The sequence below is a fragment of the Camarhynchus parvulus genome, chromosome 1A (assembly GCF_901933205.1).
Source record: "Camarhynchus parvulus chromosome 1A, STF_HiC, whole genome shotgun sequence".
In the NCBI taxonomy this organism is placed as follows: Eukaryota; Metazoa; Chordata; class Aves; order Passeriformes; family Thraupidae; genus Camarhynchus; species Camarhynchus parvulus.
The window spans coordinates 28098342-28113614 of record NC_044586.1 but is presented as its reverse complement, the minus strand read 5'-3'; the positions used below and the strand labels follow the sequence as shown (position 1 = coordinate 28113614).

The 15273-nt window shown below is 41.7% G+C and overlaps 1 protein-coding gene across 1 annotated transcript; it reads right to left on the bottom strand.

Moving 5' to 3' along the window:
- Positions 1-1658: 1658 nt before the first annotated feature.
- On the bottom strand, positions 1659-14187 carry NDUFA12 (NADH:ubiquinone oxidoreductase subunit A12). Its single transcript, XM_030960121.1, has 4 exons — positions 14041-14187; positions 10748-10830; positions 9687-9774; positions 1659-1931 (listed from the first exon to the last, which is right to left on the bottom strand). The coding sequence occupies exons 1-4, from the start codon at positions 14127-14129 to the stop codon at positions 1751-1753; spliced, it is 441 nt and encodes a 146-aa protein (XP_030815981.1). The 5' UTR covers positions 14130-14187; the 3' UTR covers positions 1659-1750.
- Positions 14188-15273: the final 1086 nt, after the last annotated feature.

Sequence of the window (15273 nt, the reverse complement as noted above, 5' to 3'; positions counted from 1 at the left end):
ATTATCCTTTTCTAATTAGATAGGTAGGGATGTTGGTGCTACTTCCTACTAATTTAAAGATTAGAACTAATTTGAAGAAATTGAAGCTAAAAACCCCACCTTTAACAATGAATCCAGAATTTGATGTAATAAGGAGCCTCTGTGGGGAGAGGCCAGGGCTGCCCTGTGCTGCATGCAGCCAATACACCACAGGGCAGGGCTCAGTCCAGCTGCCACACAGGAGCACCTCTGGGAAAGAGGATTTGAGGTGGGGCAAAAGAATATTGCACAGGCAGAGGATGGAAGGGGGGAAGAAGTGGGCAGCAGTCACCTGAACACCAAGTTGAAAGCAGGAGGAGGGTGAGGAGGTGCTGCCAGAGCTGAGATTCCTGGCAGCCCCAGGAGGAATCCAGAGCAGCAAGCAGGCTTTTCCCAACAGGACCCACAGCCTGTGGAAAAGCCATACTGGCTTTATTCCAAAAGCACTGCAGCTCATGAAGAGGAGCTAGGCTGAAGCAGGGGCAGGAACAGCAGAGCCCACAACAGCTGTTACAGACTGACCACCACTCCCTGAGCAGGAGGCAGAGGAGTCAGGAGTGAAGGTGTGAAGTAGTGGGAAGGGAGGCTGGTGTTTTACAGTTTTTGACTTTGTTTCTTACTATGCAGTTTTAATTGGCAATAAATTAAAGTCTCTTTTGCTCTCAATGGTAACTGGCAAGCACTCTTCCCATCTTTCTCAACCCATGAAGTTTCTCTTTTCTTCCCCAACCAGCTGAGATGCTGGGGTGAATGAGAGGCTGGGTGGGCACACCTCCCATCAGTTATCCACAGAGTAGAGCATCAGGTACAGGAAGCCTTGTGGAGAGGGCAAACTTGGCTAAAACACATAAGCAGACTGTAATAAAAGTCAACCATTAGCAAGATACAAAAAAAAGCCACAGCCCCAACCAACTCTCTTTCAAACATGAACTTGCCAGCTTCATATTTTTGAGACTGTGTTCTGGCACATTTTACTTCTCAACCTCCTAAAAAGGTGTGCGACATTGAACTTCCAAAGACCTTTAAAAATCTTGACACAAGAGAGCAAACAGTCCATCTCAAACCCTTATGAGAACATCTTGTAATGCACCTGCACAGCAAAAGAGATTTTTGTGACAGAGGACCCTCTTCTTATGGCTGAGTTCCCTTATGGGTGAGATGTCATTTGATTCATGTAGTCTGACAAATTTGATATTAAGTTTCATCCCATACTGGAACATAGCAATGTGTTTTCATACTCATGCATATACTTAGGAACACTTTATGAATGAAAACTATAATCCTGACTGGTCAAGCTATTCTAACTTGTCTTATGAAAATTTAAAGAGATGGCTTCCCAAAATAGTACGTGAAGAGTACATTATCTGCCACGCAGAGACAGTAAAAGGATGATGTTAAAGATGAGAAATCTGTATTTCAAATGTGCATTTGTATTCTGCTGAATGAAACAAGTATGAGTAACTATCACAGGAATGATTACCATGCTAAAAAGAGATAGCTGCTTATGTGAAGACAGGACACTGACAATATGAGAAAGAGCACAATATCTTGATGAGATTAAGACTTGTTATGTATTCTGTCCTATTTCCAAAATTTTCTCACTTGTTTCCCTGCCCCCAATTCAATAAACTAAAGTACAATTCCTATAGGAGGTTTTTATTCCGAAGAAAACCAGTGAAAATACAATTTACACTGAAAGCCCAAGCTGAGACAAGTCATGCTGTTGCTGTTGCTACTTGCTGGCTGGTTTAGGTGGGATCCACTCGTGTATCTTCTTGCGAGTAGTAGAGTAAGGCACGTACTGCTCAGGAGTGCCACTCACATTGAATTTATGGTTCTCCCAGATAAATTTACGAGCGACTGGTGGATGAGTAGTTGGAGGGTCATCCGTCATTGAGTGCAGCCAGCGATGCCTTAAGAGGAAAAAGACATTATTATTATTAAGGAACATCACAGGATGTCTACCAAGCCTATCTCCTGACTCCCAAGGGTCCTCCTCTGAAGAGACACTAAGTATTTATTCTGAGAAGGGAAAAAAATAGTGTTAATCCAGTGTGACTTTGAATGAGACAACAGGATATTGATTTTAATTAGTTTCACAAGCATAACTGATAAGTAACAGTTCTGCCTCCCAGCAACTGAAAGCACACCTAAGTTCAAATTTCCTGTTCCTTTGTACAGTCAGTATTTGGGCAGAGTTTGTTGTCACTCGTTTGTGCAGCCTTCACCAGGCAGCCAGGTTAAGGCAGGCAGTACAAATGACAAAACCACGACGTTTGGTTTTGTTGCCTGGGCTTTTTCTTTGTTAGGTTATGGCGATTTGTTTTGTTTTCAATTACCAGAAGCCTACGCTGCACAACAATTTCCATGCTATTTTCAAAGCATACATGAGGCTGCCACTTGGGATACACATTAACGACGTAAATACACCTAAAACAAGCACATAAATATTTACTGCCTGCACAACACAATGATTAATACCAATCAAATAGGGTAATTACCAAGTGATTCCAGTGATTAGCCTTTACCTATGAACTAAATGTCAGTCTTTCTCTGTGCAAGCAACAGTAATGATCAAGCAAAGCATTTTCCGTAACAATTTACTGAAATACTGCAGCATGGACCAACTGAATTGATTCCATCCCTTTTCTATTTCAGTGCCTGAAGCAACTTTCAAATATGAATTACATTTTAATTATCTGTCAGTTTACATGTACTTCATACTGCGTGTAGTTATGACAAAAGTAAGGTTATGACATTTTTGCAAGCTTATGTATTTTTTTACTGAGGTAGAATTAAGGAGATTTCTGCTAATCAGCTTTTGCAAAGACTTGACCTAAAAATATGAAGTCTTCTTTTCTAGTTCTACTAGAAAATCTAAAAATTCCATCTTCAGCCCTTAGCAACAAATCCAGCACACTTCATTTATACAGCAAAACAAAACCATGATAAAAGTGGTAAAAAATAAACTGACAGGTATATTCTAAATCCAAAGAGCTCTACAGAAGGTTGGTAATCTTTTCGAATTGCTTCTTGATATGTATTAAAAAAAAAAAAAGAAAAAAAAAATCACAACTTTGGCTATAAATTTAGTACAAAAATTTCACTTTAAAAGAAGTGTCAGCCTAAAGTTATTTTTCTAGAAGTAAAATCCAAACAAAACCCCCAAACTAAAGCCACACATTGAAGGACTAAGAGCTGCTAGGAAACTGGCTTCAATATAAAATAAGATGGAACCATAAGATCGTCTAAAACTAAGAAGAAAAAAACTGTATTCAGAGGCAAAGAACAACTTCCTGTGGGAAAAATGATCCACTTTGGAGTTTGGAAGTTACACACGTGTATAATGCTTTTCCTCTCTCTGCTCTCCTTTGTAAATCTGGTCTCATTCAAAGTGTACACTTTGCACTGCTTTTACTAAAAAAAAAGATAAATGGCTAACAATTTCTGTCTGGAAAAAGGTGGGCCCATAGCCCACTAATCACAATGTGGTCTGATGATACAGGATTAAATCTTGCTCAATTTTAACCCTGGTGTTTTTAAGCAGCCTCTGAAATGCTCTGGCCACATCACACAAAGCTCTCACCTTGGGTGAACTCTCTTGCCTGATTCTCACCTGTCAGAATAATTCTGTGCTGCTGTGCTTCACATCACCTCAGGTATCACAAGTCTTGTGATGGCCTGCATCAAGGTTGGCAGAAACACTGCAAAAAAGCTAACTTGACAGAGGAGGGATTCTGTGCTCACGCCCAACAAGCTCTCCATAACATAGAAACAGAGTTTGTGGCATGAGAGGGCAAAAGAACAGTCCATTCTGCTTATCCTGACTCAAGGACTGCATTTCAAAATGCTTTGTGGGATCACTCCAGAGGAGCCCCAGCTTTTCAAAACTGCTTACTGTAACATATGCTGGCTTTGGCCAGGGAAGACTTAATTTTCTTTTTTAAAATAAAAATTAAGGCTCTTATTGCAATGTGCAAGGGATATGAATACAGTAAATCTAACTCTTATGTGACTGTGCTGCTTTGGGCTGAGGTAATTTTCCTTATGGTGGCTGCTATGGGGCTGTGGTTTGGATTTGTGCTGAACACAGGGCTGATAACACAGAGATGTTTTTGTTACTGCTGAGCAGTGCTCACACAGAGCCAAGGCCTTTTCTGCTTTTTGTACTGCCATGCTGTCAGGGAGACTAGGGGTGTATGGGACACTGGGAGGAGACACAGCCAGGACAGGTGACCCCAAGGGCCCAAAGGAATATTCTGTACCACATGGCATCATGCTCAGGATATAAAGTAGGGGGAAGAAGGAGGTAGAAGGAGATGTTTGGACTGATGATATTTATCTTCCCAAGTCACCATTATACGTGATGGAGCCCTGCTCTCCTGGAGATGCCTGCCCATGGGAAGCAGTGAATGAATTCTTGTTTTGCTTTGCCTGTGTGCAATTTCTCCTTTCCCTGTTGAACTGTGCTTATCTCAACCTGTGAGTTTTCTAGTCTTTTCCCTTCTAATTCTCTCCCCAGTCTCACTGGAAGGGGAGTGAACAAGCAGCTGCCTGGGGTTAAACCATGACACAGACAACTCAGAGCACACACATGGTCACCTAGTGATGCTTCTGGTAACAGAGGACAAGGATCCTGCACACAAACCCCTATTTAGGCACTGTCATCGTGCCTCTCCATCCTCATGCTCCCCAAGAGCCATGCACGCCACCAGGATGGACAAAAACTTGTCAGACAGAATTCCATTACAAAGGCCCTGAAAGACAGGCTGGAGCAAGCACAGCACTAGAGCTGTATTAATGCTCAGCTAAAATCAGCTGTATTCCAAGCTTGTGTGATGTCTGCTACTTCTGTCATTACAAGTGTGCTTGTCACACATTCATTCCTTGAAACATCAGAAAAGTTTCACAACAGCATTTAACAGAGTAGCTTCACCTGTAATTTAAACTATTGCTTTGCAGCTTCTAAAGACTAAACAAATAAAAGCTTTTACAATACAGCATTTTTGAGTAATTAGTATCTTTGGGTTTAAGATTTTCTGGAACATCAACATGAAACCAAGCTTATATTTAAATAGATCAGCAAAACCAATCCTTGAATCACATTTTCTCACTGGAAAGTAAAAATAAATTTGCTCACTGATAAGACATGCCAGTACAGTCACAGGTATTGAAAAACATGAAGAGATTTCAAAAGTTTGTTTAGACAATCAATCTACTATGCATTACACTTATATTTAGGAGTTTCAGGGCTTAACCTGGTCACAAAAGAGTCCCTTTAGAAGCACAACATGTGACTTACAAAAGCATTTTGGTTGGCAGAGTCTGTTCTCTCAAACAAAAGCTCCCACTTTCCACTTAAAATCTTGAAAACTTTATTTTGGGAAGACTTTCCCCTTGACACCTGCCTCAAAGAATCGTTTGAAGCTCTGAAATCTCAGACTCTACCCCCAGATGCTCAAGAAAAGCTTTTCATGCACTAGACTGAACAGCATGAATAAAGAGATATGACATCCTGCAGATGGCCAGATTTCTACACAAACTCTGCCTATAAATCCATCGTGGAAAAAAAAAAGATTCAAAAGCAATTAATGACTGAAAACCTACAAAGAAGCAGACAAATTGCACAGAGCACAGAAAAATCAGGAGGATGCAAGCAGCTCTGAAGAGGCTGGAGCAGCTTCCTGAATCAGTGAACAGTCACTAGGAAGCAGACTGAGGCCAGCAAAGCCTTTGCACTTTCTCTTGCATAAACGGATAAAAGACACCTGAAAGTATCTTCAGAAGCTCTCAAGACTATGTAGATTTTTTTCCCAAAGTTTTAACAAATATTCCAAAGCAAGTAGATTTCAAACTGAAGCTCCAAGGGACTGGAGCCAATTATGTGATGTACAAGCTGTCAAACAAGAACTGATGCTACACAAACTCAGCAGCCACTACCATATGTGCATCTGCAAGGTTCAGGCACAGCCTGTGCCAGCTCACCATGTTTGCCAACTTGTTAACATCCTCTTTTTGCCACACGTTAACCATGCCGCAATGAGACAAGAGAAATTAAGAGGTGGGTTCAGGTCATAGGGCAGAGAAGGAAAAAGGGATAACAAATGTGTTTACTTGTTTACCATGGGAGATAACTTTAATTTCTCATGCAAGTTACTACATCATAGCAATGAGATGGCATCCAATTTACCTGAAAACACCAAATTAGCATTTAATTGAGCTATAAACCCCCACAAATTTATTGTGAAGCTACTAGAAGGATGGACTTTTTCCAATCCCTTCTTTTTCTGTTCAATCTTTCTGTTTTGTTTTCCTTGAAGGCAAGCTTGAAAAGCAGCATTTTTACAGGAGATTGCACATTTCCTTACATTTTCTACTGTGCTGGCACTTTAAGTGTGTGGTGCTACCTTTCTCCCTGTCAGACCAACTGAAGAGGATGCAGACTATTAAACTGAAGGTAAATTTGCAATACTTCACTATATGAAGTAAACACTCCTGGAGCTCCTCCCAAAGAGGTCAGATTTGCATCATATGTAAATAAACCTTAAAGGACAGACACTACAAATACACAGGACAGTCCTGGCAAAATGTAGTGTCCCCACAAAAGGAAAAACTATTCTCAAATTACAGCTCTTCTTTCCCCACTGGATCATACTGAAAGAACAATTTATTTTTAACTAGTATGTACACTTGCACCAGTTGTCAATTTGTTTGTTCAAAGTATTTGGCCAAAATGCAAACCAAAGTACATTACACCAGAAATACAATAAACAAATAGCTTAAACACAGGCCAAGGATTAGTGATGCTGCAATGGAGACATCCATGAAAACACTAAGCAGAGTCCCCACAGGCATTGCTATAAACGGATTTAAGTGCTATTGTTTATACATTCACAGAGCACACCCCAACAGTGCGCTCAAAAATGGAAGCACTGAGTTCCTGCAAACAACACTGAATAGTGAGAGACAAAAATAAGTATTTGGTTTCTCTCACTGTCTAAAAGTGAAAAATATTAATTTGTGTGGAGAAAAAAAAAAGTCAAAATATCTTGTAAAGCATTACAAGAAGATTAATATTCATCATTCCCAAGGCAAGTATTAAAGAAATTTTTAAAAAATCTAATTAACTTGTCTCCAACAAAGTAGATACCAACATCTGGATTTTAGAGCCAAAAAAAGAAAACCCAGAGTAAAAAAGAAGTGAAATAACAACTAAATCAGAATAAACCACAAGCCTACATATTCTAGTGTGGAAACATTTTTAAAAAGCAACAGTCTCGATTCCCTGGAGAGTAGACATATGTCAAAACAACACTCTGATTTCCTTTAGACTGTACCATTTCAGTCGATCCATTGTCAGAACACATTACATCAACTATTTCAGAACACTGAAAATACTCAGTAGCTCCTAAAATGGTATTACAAGATGTTATTTCAAATAAGGTGGTTTTCTTGCTGCTTTTCCTTTTTCTCTAATATCTGAGAGAAGGTAAAGGGTAGCATTTTCTTCCAGTTGTTTCCAGAACTTTGCAACATACCAAAATGCTTTTTTTGAATGAGCTTCACTTGATTGTACTTGAACAATCATTCACATTCTACAACCCTGAAGGCACAGAACTTACTGCAAGAAGAGGACACAACAGCATACCCACAGAACTGAGCTGAGCTCAGCTAAATTAACTGAATTCCAGAGTAAAAACATCAGTGTTTAGAAGAAGCATTCAGATCACACCCACCTCTAACAGCAGTACTTTAAATACTTCCCAGCTGAGCCAAGGATGACAAACATGTATCATACTATTATACTATGGATTAATTACTTTCTTTGTTAGTGTAAGTAATTTCACACAATTTCATTTATTTCCAACAGATTTCTAGGTCCAAAATAACCACTCATTACCTGTCACACAACTCTAGTGTTACACTGACAGCAGCTTGTACAAAATATTGTCAGTCTTAATTCAGAAGTCTATGCCATGTTAAAAATTTAAGGCAGTATAGCACCAGATAATAATTTTTAAAAAGTCTTAAAAGACAGCATTTATTCCCAATGAAAATATTTCTATTTTTAAAGATGTCTGTATGGAAATATACATCAGTGATTTAGATGTGTCACAAAACTAGGATTCCTACATAAGAATGAACATATGTTATCATGGGACATACAAATTTATCAGCAAGAAACACCATGCCCCTCCTTATCACCCCTGCCCCAAAAAAAACCCAAATCCACAAACCTGACTGGTACTGCACAACAAGGTTTCCTGACAAAAATACCTTGGAATACAAGACTGTTCACCCTTTTGTGCCTCATTACACTTACCAGTCTTGAAAATAATGAAATCTTTACTGCTTCTTTTAAAGGAAATTTTTCCACATTGATAGGAAAACAAGTTTTTCTACCTCATTGATTTCTGTGAAGTAAACAAGCTACTTAACCCTTGAAACATCACTTTGATTCTCAGGAAGAAACCCTTTACTGAGGTCTATAAAGAGGCAACAAATATCCCATAAACACAAGCAAAGAAAAACAAAATAAAACCCAAAACCTCTGTGAAACAAAACCTGTGCCTCAAAATAAAGAAAATCTTAAAACCCAGCACAGTCTAACAGTGGACAACAACCAGAACCAAACAACAGTTATGGAGAGAGCAAGGCACGAACATCCTGGTGTTGGAGATTCTAATGTCACTTCCAAAAACAATGGCATTCAGTTCTTACCAAATAAGACAGAAAAAAGCATTAACCACATTAAACATAATATAAGGCTGGGAGAGCTTGAAACAAAATTGACCAGCTAGAGAGTCTACCCACACACTCCTCAAATGTTCCAGTGAGAGCCACAGTTTAGGAGATTTTATGATCAATCCCAGCCTTGGCACAGAACATTTGTCACAGGAGTAATAAAAATCAGTGTTTGCTCAGTCTACCCAAACACTTCTCCCTTGATGTCACCTTCTGCTCTTTGTGGCTGAAGTGCTATTCCTGTTCCTTAAGAATTACACAGAGATTGTTTTTACTAGTATGCACGGTTACTTTACGTGGTGTGAGTTTTCTAGAAAAACAAAAAAAGGGTCAACAGCTGTGGCCAGAGACCTTCTGGAACTCAAGGCTGTACAGAATTATTACTGAAGTGCATGAACAGAAAACAAAACCTCTATAAAAATTATAGTCAAGTAGCAGTCAACATATGGAGCATCCTGGCAGTTTAATGTTTACTACCACATCAGTGTATATAAATTGAAACAATTATGCTGGTAGTGGCTGTGGGTTAAGGAATGTTGTTCCACCGTTGCCATACGTTCCTTAGATTCTTGCTTATGATGGAAATAACAAATATTTTACTTCTGGTGGCCCAAGGTTTTGCCAAACCATTAACAGGGAATCACGAGTAATAAAGAAAATTAGGAGACTGTTTTGACCTGCTCAATCTGGCTGGCCAAATTCTTTTCTCAGTCCAAAAAGCAGTGAGTGCCTCTGCCAGGACAGCGAGCAATAAACATGAATGCAGTTCAATACTAGAAGTGATGAGTCTGAAATCTTCTGGTCATAGCAAGACAGCTATGACCATAAAAACTTTTTTTTCCACCTTCGGCTTTGTAATATATGAAAATATAAAGCAATTGCACAGTTGGTATCTGTTCACATTATTAAGCTAAACAGTTTACCATTCAGGGGGCACCATGCTTCCATCAACTTCCCAGAAGGTATTTTTGCCATTCATTTCCTCAGTATATACAACCCATCTGTGCCGACCTTAAGTAAACAAACAGAAATATCACATTAGCGCGAAAGAATAAATTATTTGCTTATAAAGGAGAGAATTCAGGAAAAGCAAGGAAAAACATGTTGAGTGATAATATCTACCATAATGGGCACTTATTTTTAAACCAGCACAGCTTTTATTTTTCCAAGTCTTCTGTATTTCCACTGTTACTGTAGTTTAGATGACCGAATCTAACTCTCACAAGGCAGGAAATATTGGCTATTGTATAAATAATGGGAAATAAGAACTTACCAAATTTTCAGGCAGAGAAACAGGTTTGGGGTTTTTTCCCCTCTGTTACGAGAAGTCTTTTTCAAAAGGACATTGCCACTGATAACCTAAGACTAAACTAAATTTCAGCTACACAAAACTACCAAGCAATGTCAACCAGCAAGTGTTTTCCCTGGTTACACTCCAAGTTAACCTACAATCAGCAGTTAGCTTGGCCTGCCAGTGTGTCATTGCTTATGTGTCACCTGAGTTGCTTTAGGTGCTGCCTTTTTAAGTACTCTAGAAGCTTGATTTAAAATCCCTTTACTTAAGGTAATAGTAAGTTTAAGCCAACCTGTGCTCTTTGCCCTGAAGTGATCATGTAAGTGAGTAAAGCTGTGAAGCAATTTTAAAGGTAGTTTTCCTTCTTTCCCCACCTGTTAAACTACCAGCCTTTAGGTCAAGGACCAAATTCAACTCTCAATCACATTATCGTGTAGCTTTACCTACACAGAGACCATATGACTGGCTTATATTTATCCCATATTCATTATTTCAGATAGACTGTGTTTGCAAATGAGGGATACAACAGAGAAACAGAAGCTGTCAAAGCATTTCTGTAAGTGTAAGACTCACACAAGACACGTGCAGGGAAGTCAGGCAGGCAGCAAGTTGCATTTCACTAGCAGAAAGCACACAAGCTATGTGGGAGCTGCACAGCTGGCTGGGAGGTGTTCACATTAGCACACGTACCAAAGAAGTTTCTTTTGTCTTCATAGTATTTGTTTCCGTATTTGTCAATTCCTATCAGATTACCAGTCTTCAAATCATTGACCCTGTGAATTATCAAAACAACAGTTTCAGTTGGTGTCCTCTCAGAATGAAATTGTTACAGAGGTTACTTCACGGTTAGTAAAAATCTGTACACATGTATGCAAAGATATTAAAAAAAAAACCCAACCATTCAAGCTTATGGAGTGCAAAACAGTCACCAATTCCTGCACCTAACATGCACCCCACTGACAGGACAACAAAAGCCATGCAAAAAGGCTTTTGGGGACTCTCACTTATTTAACAGCTCATTATACTAGAAGATAAAGTAACTCTACAAGGTAACCATTAAACACCCACAAATCCCTAAATACTGTGGGAGTCCCAGAGGCATCCCTTAATCCACTTAGTAAGAAATGTTACCATCCTTCTCAACCATTAGCAGCTGCTACTTCAGCCTGAATTGCCATTGCAAGTGCTCAGCACTGAAGCAGCACAAGAGATCTCACATGTCTGTAGGGGCAGTAACCTCCAAGAGAGGAATAGTAATAGTATTTTAGGCCACTGCAGCTGCTTGCCAAGGAAATACAAGCTAAACCCTAAATTCTAATTGTTACTGTCTTGCTTTTGTATAATTGTGAAAGATCCATGCATTCGCCCTGCAACTCTGTGAGACTTTCATGGACCCAGATAAGGTATATATGAGTTTCAACTCTTTACAGAGAATGAATTTTAACATTATTGTAGAAATCAATCATTAAACTGAGCCTATGATTTATGTTCTAGTAATAAAACCTTAAAATTAATCAAAGTGCTCTTCTCCCTCAGTATTTGCAATTTTGCTTTCCTTTTTACTGACATTAATTCCAGGCAGCATCAGATAGGGAAAAGTTTCCTCTCAAAGGTTTTAGTTTTTTGTAGTATTATGCATACTCTCAAATCCCAAGTGAGAGGAGGAATGTGCTCAGATGAAGTTTTTTTGTTGTCTTTTCTCCCAGGGTGCATGAAATTGTCAATCGTTGCAGCAAGTACTCCTTTTAAACCTCTGTGGTGGCAGGCACAGAAATTCTCTGACACGTTCATCTGAAACATTCAAAGATCTCTGTCTCAACTATACAAGCCTGAGTTCCCAGCTTCAGAAAAGAAGAGCCATTCCGCTGCTGCTCTCCCTTCCTTACAAGTGTTCTCATGCCCTTGTCCTGACTTCATGCCCTGAATACCAATATCAGACACTAAGAGGTATTTATGGCTTCCTGAGAATATTTTCCAACCAATTTCACTGAATTTTAAGTAAGGAGAACATTTCCAGCCACAAAGGCTTTTAGTAATTTGACTTCATAGCATTTAAATCTTCTGCAGCTGCTTCAATGGAAAACATATAGAGAAAAGCAGGGAAATTCAGAGAAAGAGCCTCCTGACTTGGGTGAACAATTTTTTTCCAGTTACCAGTGATTACTTCTTAAAATCAACTGCTGCAAGAAAGGACACCTTGATAACTCTCTCTTTAAACACCAAACCTATTCCTTGAGCTGGGATGGATGATTTAATGGCTTGAAAGGTGAGCAGGAGGCAGCAGCTGTCTGTGGTTGGTGTGGTTATGAGGATCAGCTGTGCCTCCCCACCTGGCACACCTAACTTCAGTCTTCTGGAGGAAAAAAAGCAAGGCACTGCCTCCAGTCTTGCCTGCCCTCTTCTGCTGTGTGGTAGAAAGGTGTGAACACAGCCTGCACTCTCAGACTCACAAAAGATCTCTGAGGAGACATTTATTCAGCTATGCTTAGGAAGAGACACTGATGACACCTAACACTCAAACTCTTCCACACTTTCATTTCCCCACCTCCATTTCTTCTTGAGAACTGTCAGAGTAATGGCTACAGCCTGAGAAGGAAAACAAAGTGGAGGAAACAAGCTGGGGGAGGGAGGGGGTAAGTGTGTGACAGAAAACAGCAATTATTATAGCAGTAAAGCACTAGCCAGGGAAACCATGTATTGTCTTACTGCTCAACAGCAACTAAAGCCATTATATGAAAATACTGATGAGGCCTGATCAGCACCTGTGTAAAACTTTATGTTTAACTCTTCAAAACTGATCAATTTAAGCCACAAGAAATAACAGAAAAAGGGCCATTATTATGCATATGGGCAGGGGGAAGCCCTCAGGAAGGCTCAGAAAGCTTGGCTTGTTTGTTCTAAGATAAGAAAGCCCTTAATACATAGCAGGAAATTTTATATTTGCAAATCACCCCTATCCCATATTCCTGACTTCCCAATATTGATTTAAAAATGCATTTTAGCATGTGGTCAAGCCTAAAACATTTACTGGATACATCCTAATACTTTTCCAGGACTAACTATAAAGATAACACAGGTTACTGACACTGCTGAATTTGGATCACATACATTTAGACTTCCACCCTCCATTTCATCAAGGATCTGAATGAAAAAAGAGTACCTTTGTAAACCTGACACTCCCATTTGGGAGCAGCTCCAAGCATCCTGTATCACAGTTGAAAATACTTGTCACAAGAAAGAGATGAGATGTGAGTGATGGGAAAAAAACCAGGAGAAACTTTAATGTGGACAAGTGCAAGGTTCTGTAGTTGGGGAATAAAATACTCAGACATGAATGGAAACAAAGGCTGCAACTTATTTTGCACTAAATGCCGCTGGGGCTGGCGGGCATCCAAAGCTGAGCATAGGTCAGCGGTGACAATCCACTCCCAAAAAGCAGATGTGATCTCCAGTTTGAAGCGAATTATAAGAAATAGAGCCACTAAGGCAGATGAAGTAATTCTCTTGCTTTAGACCACGGGATTTCAGCAGATGCACGGCTTTCAGATTTGTACTGTTCACGAAAGCCACAGCCAGCCTGAGGTGACCCAGAGCAAAGAGCACGACGGTGTACACAGAAGCACTGAGCGCAGCTACCGCAGAGACTCGGCTGTGCCAACAAAACTACGGACTGGGGCTGGACACCAGGACAGCCGGCCCGGGCAGCTCAGCATCCAGGAACCCTGCGAGGTGCCTCAAGAAGAGAAAACAGCCGCGGGCCCTGCCTGGGGACCGCTCTGAGCTGCCGACCGGGACACGCCGCCCTCGGCGGAGCGCGGGGCGGAGCGGAGCGGGCTCGCCCCGAGGCCTGCCCGGCCCCCGCACCGCCCGGCTCGGGCAGCGCCCCTCACGCCCAGCCCCGCCCGGCCGCCCGTCAAGGTGACCCCGCGGGGCGGCGGTGGCGCAGCGGGGAGGCCCCGCCGCCCGCGCCGGTGCCGCGTTACCTGAGCAGCTGCACGATGGCGCCGCGGGCGCCGCCGTGGCCGCCGATGTGCTTCAGCGCCCGCTTCAGCACCTGCACGTATTCCGCCATCTTGGGGCGGGCCGCCGCCTCCACCGCCCCGCCTCACGCCCGGCCGCCCTTGGCCACAGCGACGGAAGCGGAACCAGCAGCGGGATCCGCCTGCGGTCCTTCCGTGCGGCCGCTGAAGGGTGCCGTCTGCTGTTTGGCTTCCAGTCTGCGCAGTCTGGATTCGTATAACAATTGCCTACTGCTTGCACGTGAAGGTCAGCAAGATACAAAGAACTTTAGGATAGGGAGAAAAGCCTCTTTATAATAGAAATGTCTACGGACAGTCCTTTGTTTCACACAGGTCACAAGATGTGCGGCGAGAAAAGTTACCAAGACTCGGCAGTGAGGAGTCCAGAGCTGCCCGGATGAAGAGTCAAGGGCCAGGGCAGGTGACATCTCACCCCGTGCAGACTGCGGGCGATGGCCAGAGGAGAGCTTGACAGTCTTGTCTCTCCTGGCTTTTCCCAACCCTGGCAGGCCGGCAAGGAATGTGTACCTATCGTCTCATCCGTGTGTCCACTCCACCTCTCCATCTTGTCCCAGTGCCTTCTCCTGGTTCTGCACGAGCTCGAGGAAAGACTTTTGGTTGCCCTGCTGTGGGTGTTGGCCGAACTTTACTACTGCCACCACTGTGAGCAGGCAAGGTGCAGAAACCATCTCCCTGACCTTCACAAGGCTACTGCTACACAGGGCAGGCAAAAATAGATCCATTGTACTTTGTCAGAGCAGGCAGGACTTGGAAAAGCACCTGGCAAAGACATCATCGGTGCTGCAACCAGTGCTGGCCGATGAGCAGAGAGCAGCTGTCAAACATGGAGAGGCCGAGCTGCTGGACGCTGTCACTGTTGGAACTGGGGTTTGGGGAGGGGACAGAGCAGAGGAATTGCAGTGAAAAATTAAGTTGGTAGTGTTGAACTTGAAAGGAGAATGAGGCTGAGAAAAACCTGTGTCAGCCAAATTCACAGTGTGGAAATATATCCATTTCAATGTAAAGTCTAGTGGTCTGAGCTTCCACTCAACAGTTTTTAGTTTTAACACAAGTGGTTTTGTTTTCAAACACAAAACATAGGCCCTGCTGGTTCTGTGCTCTGCACTCGAATGACAGCATCTCTTTTGCAACAAGTCTTAGGCTTCAGTATACTTGTGGCAGGTTATTTGCGTTTCC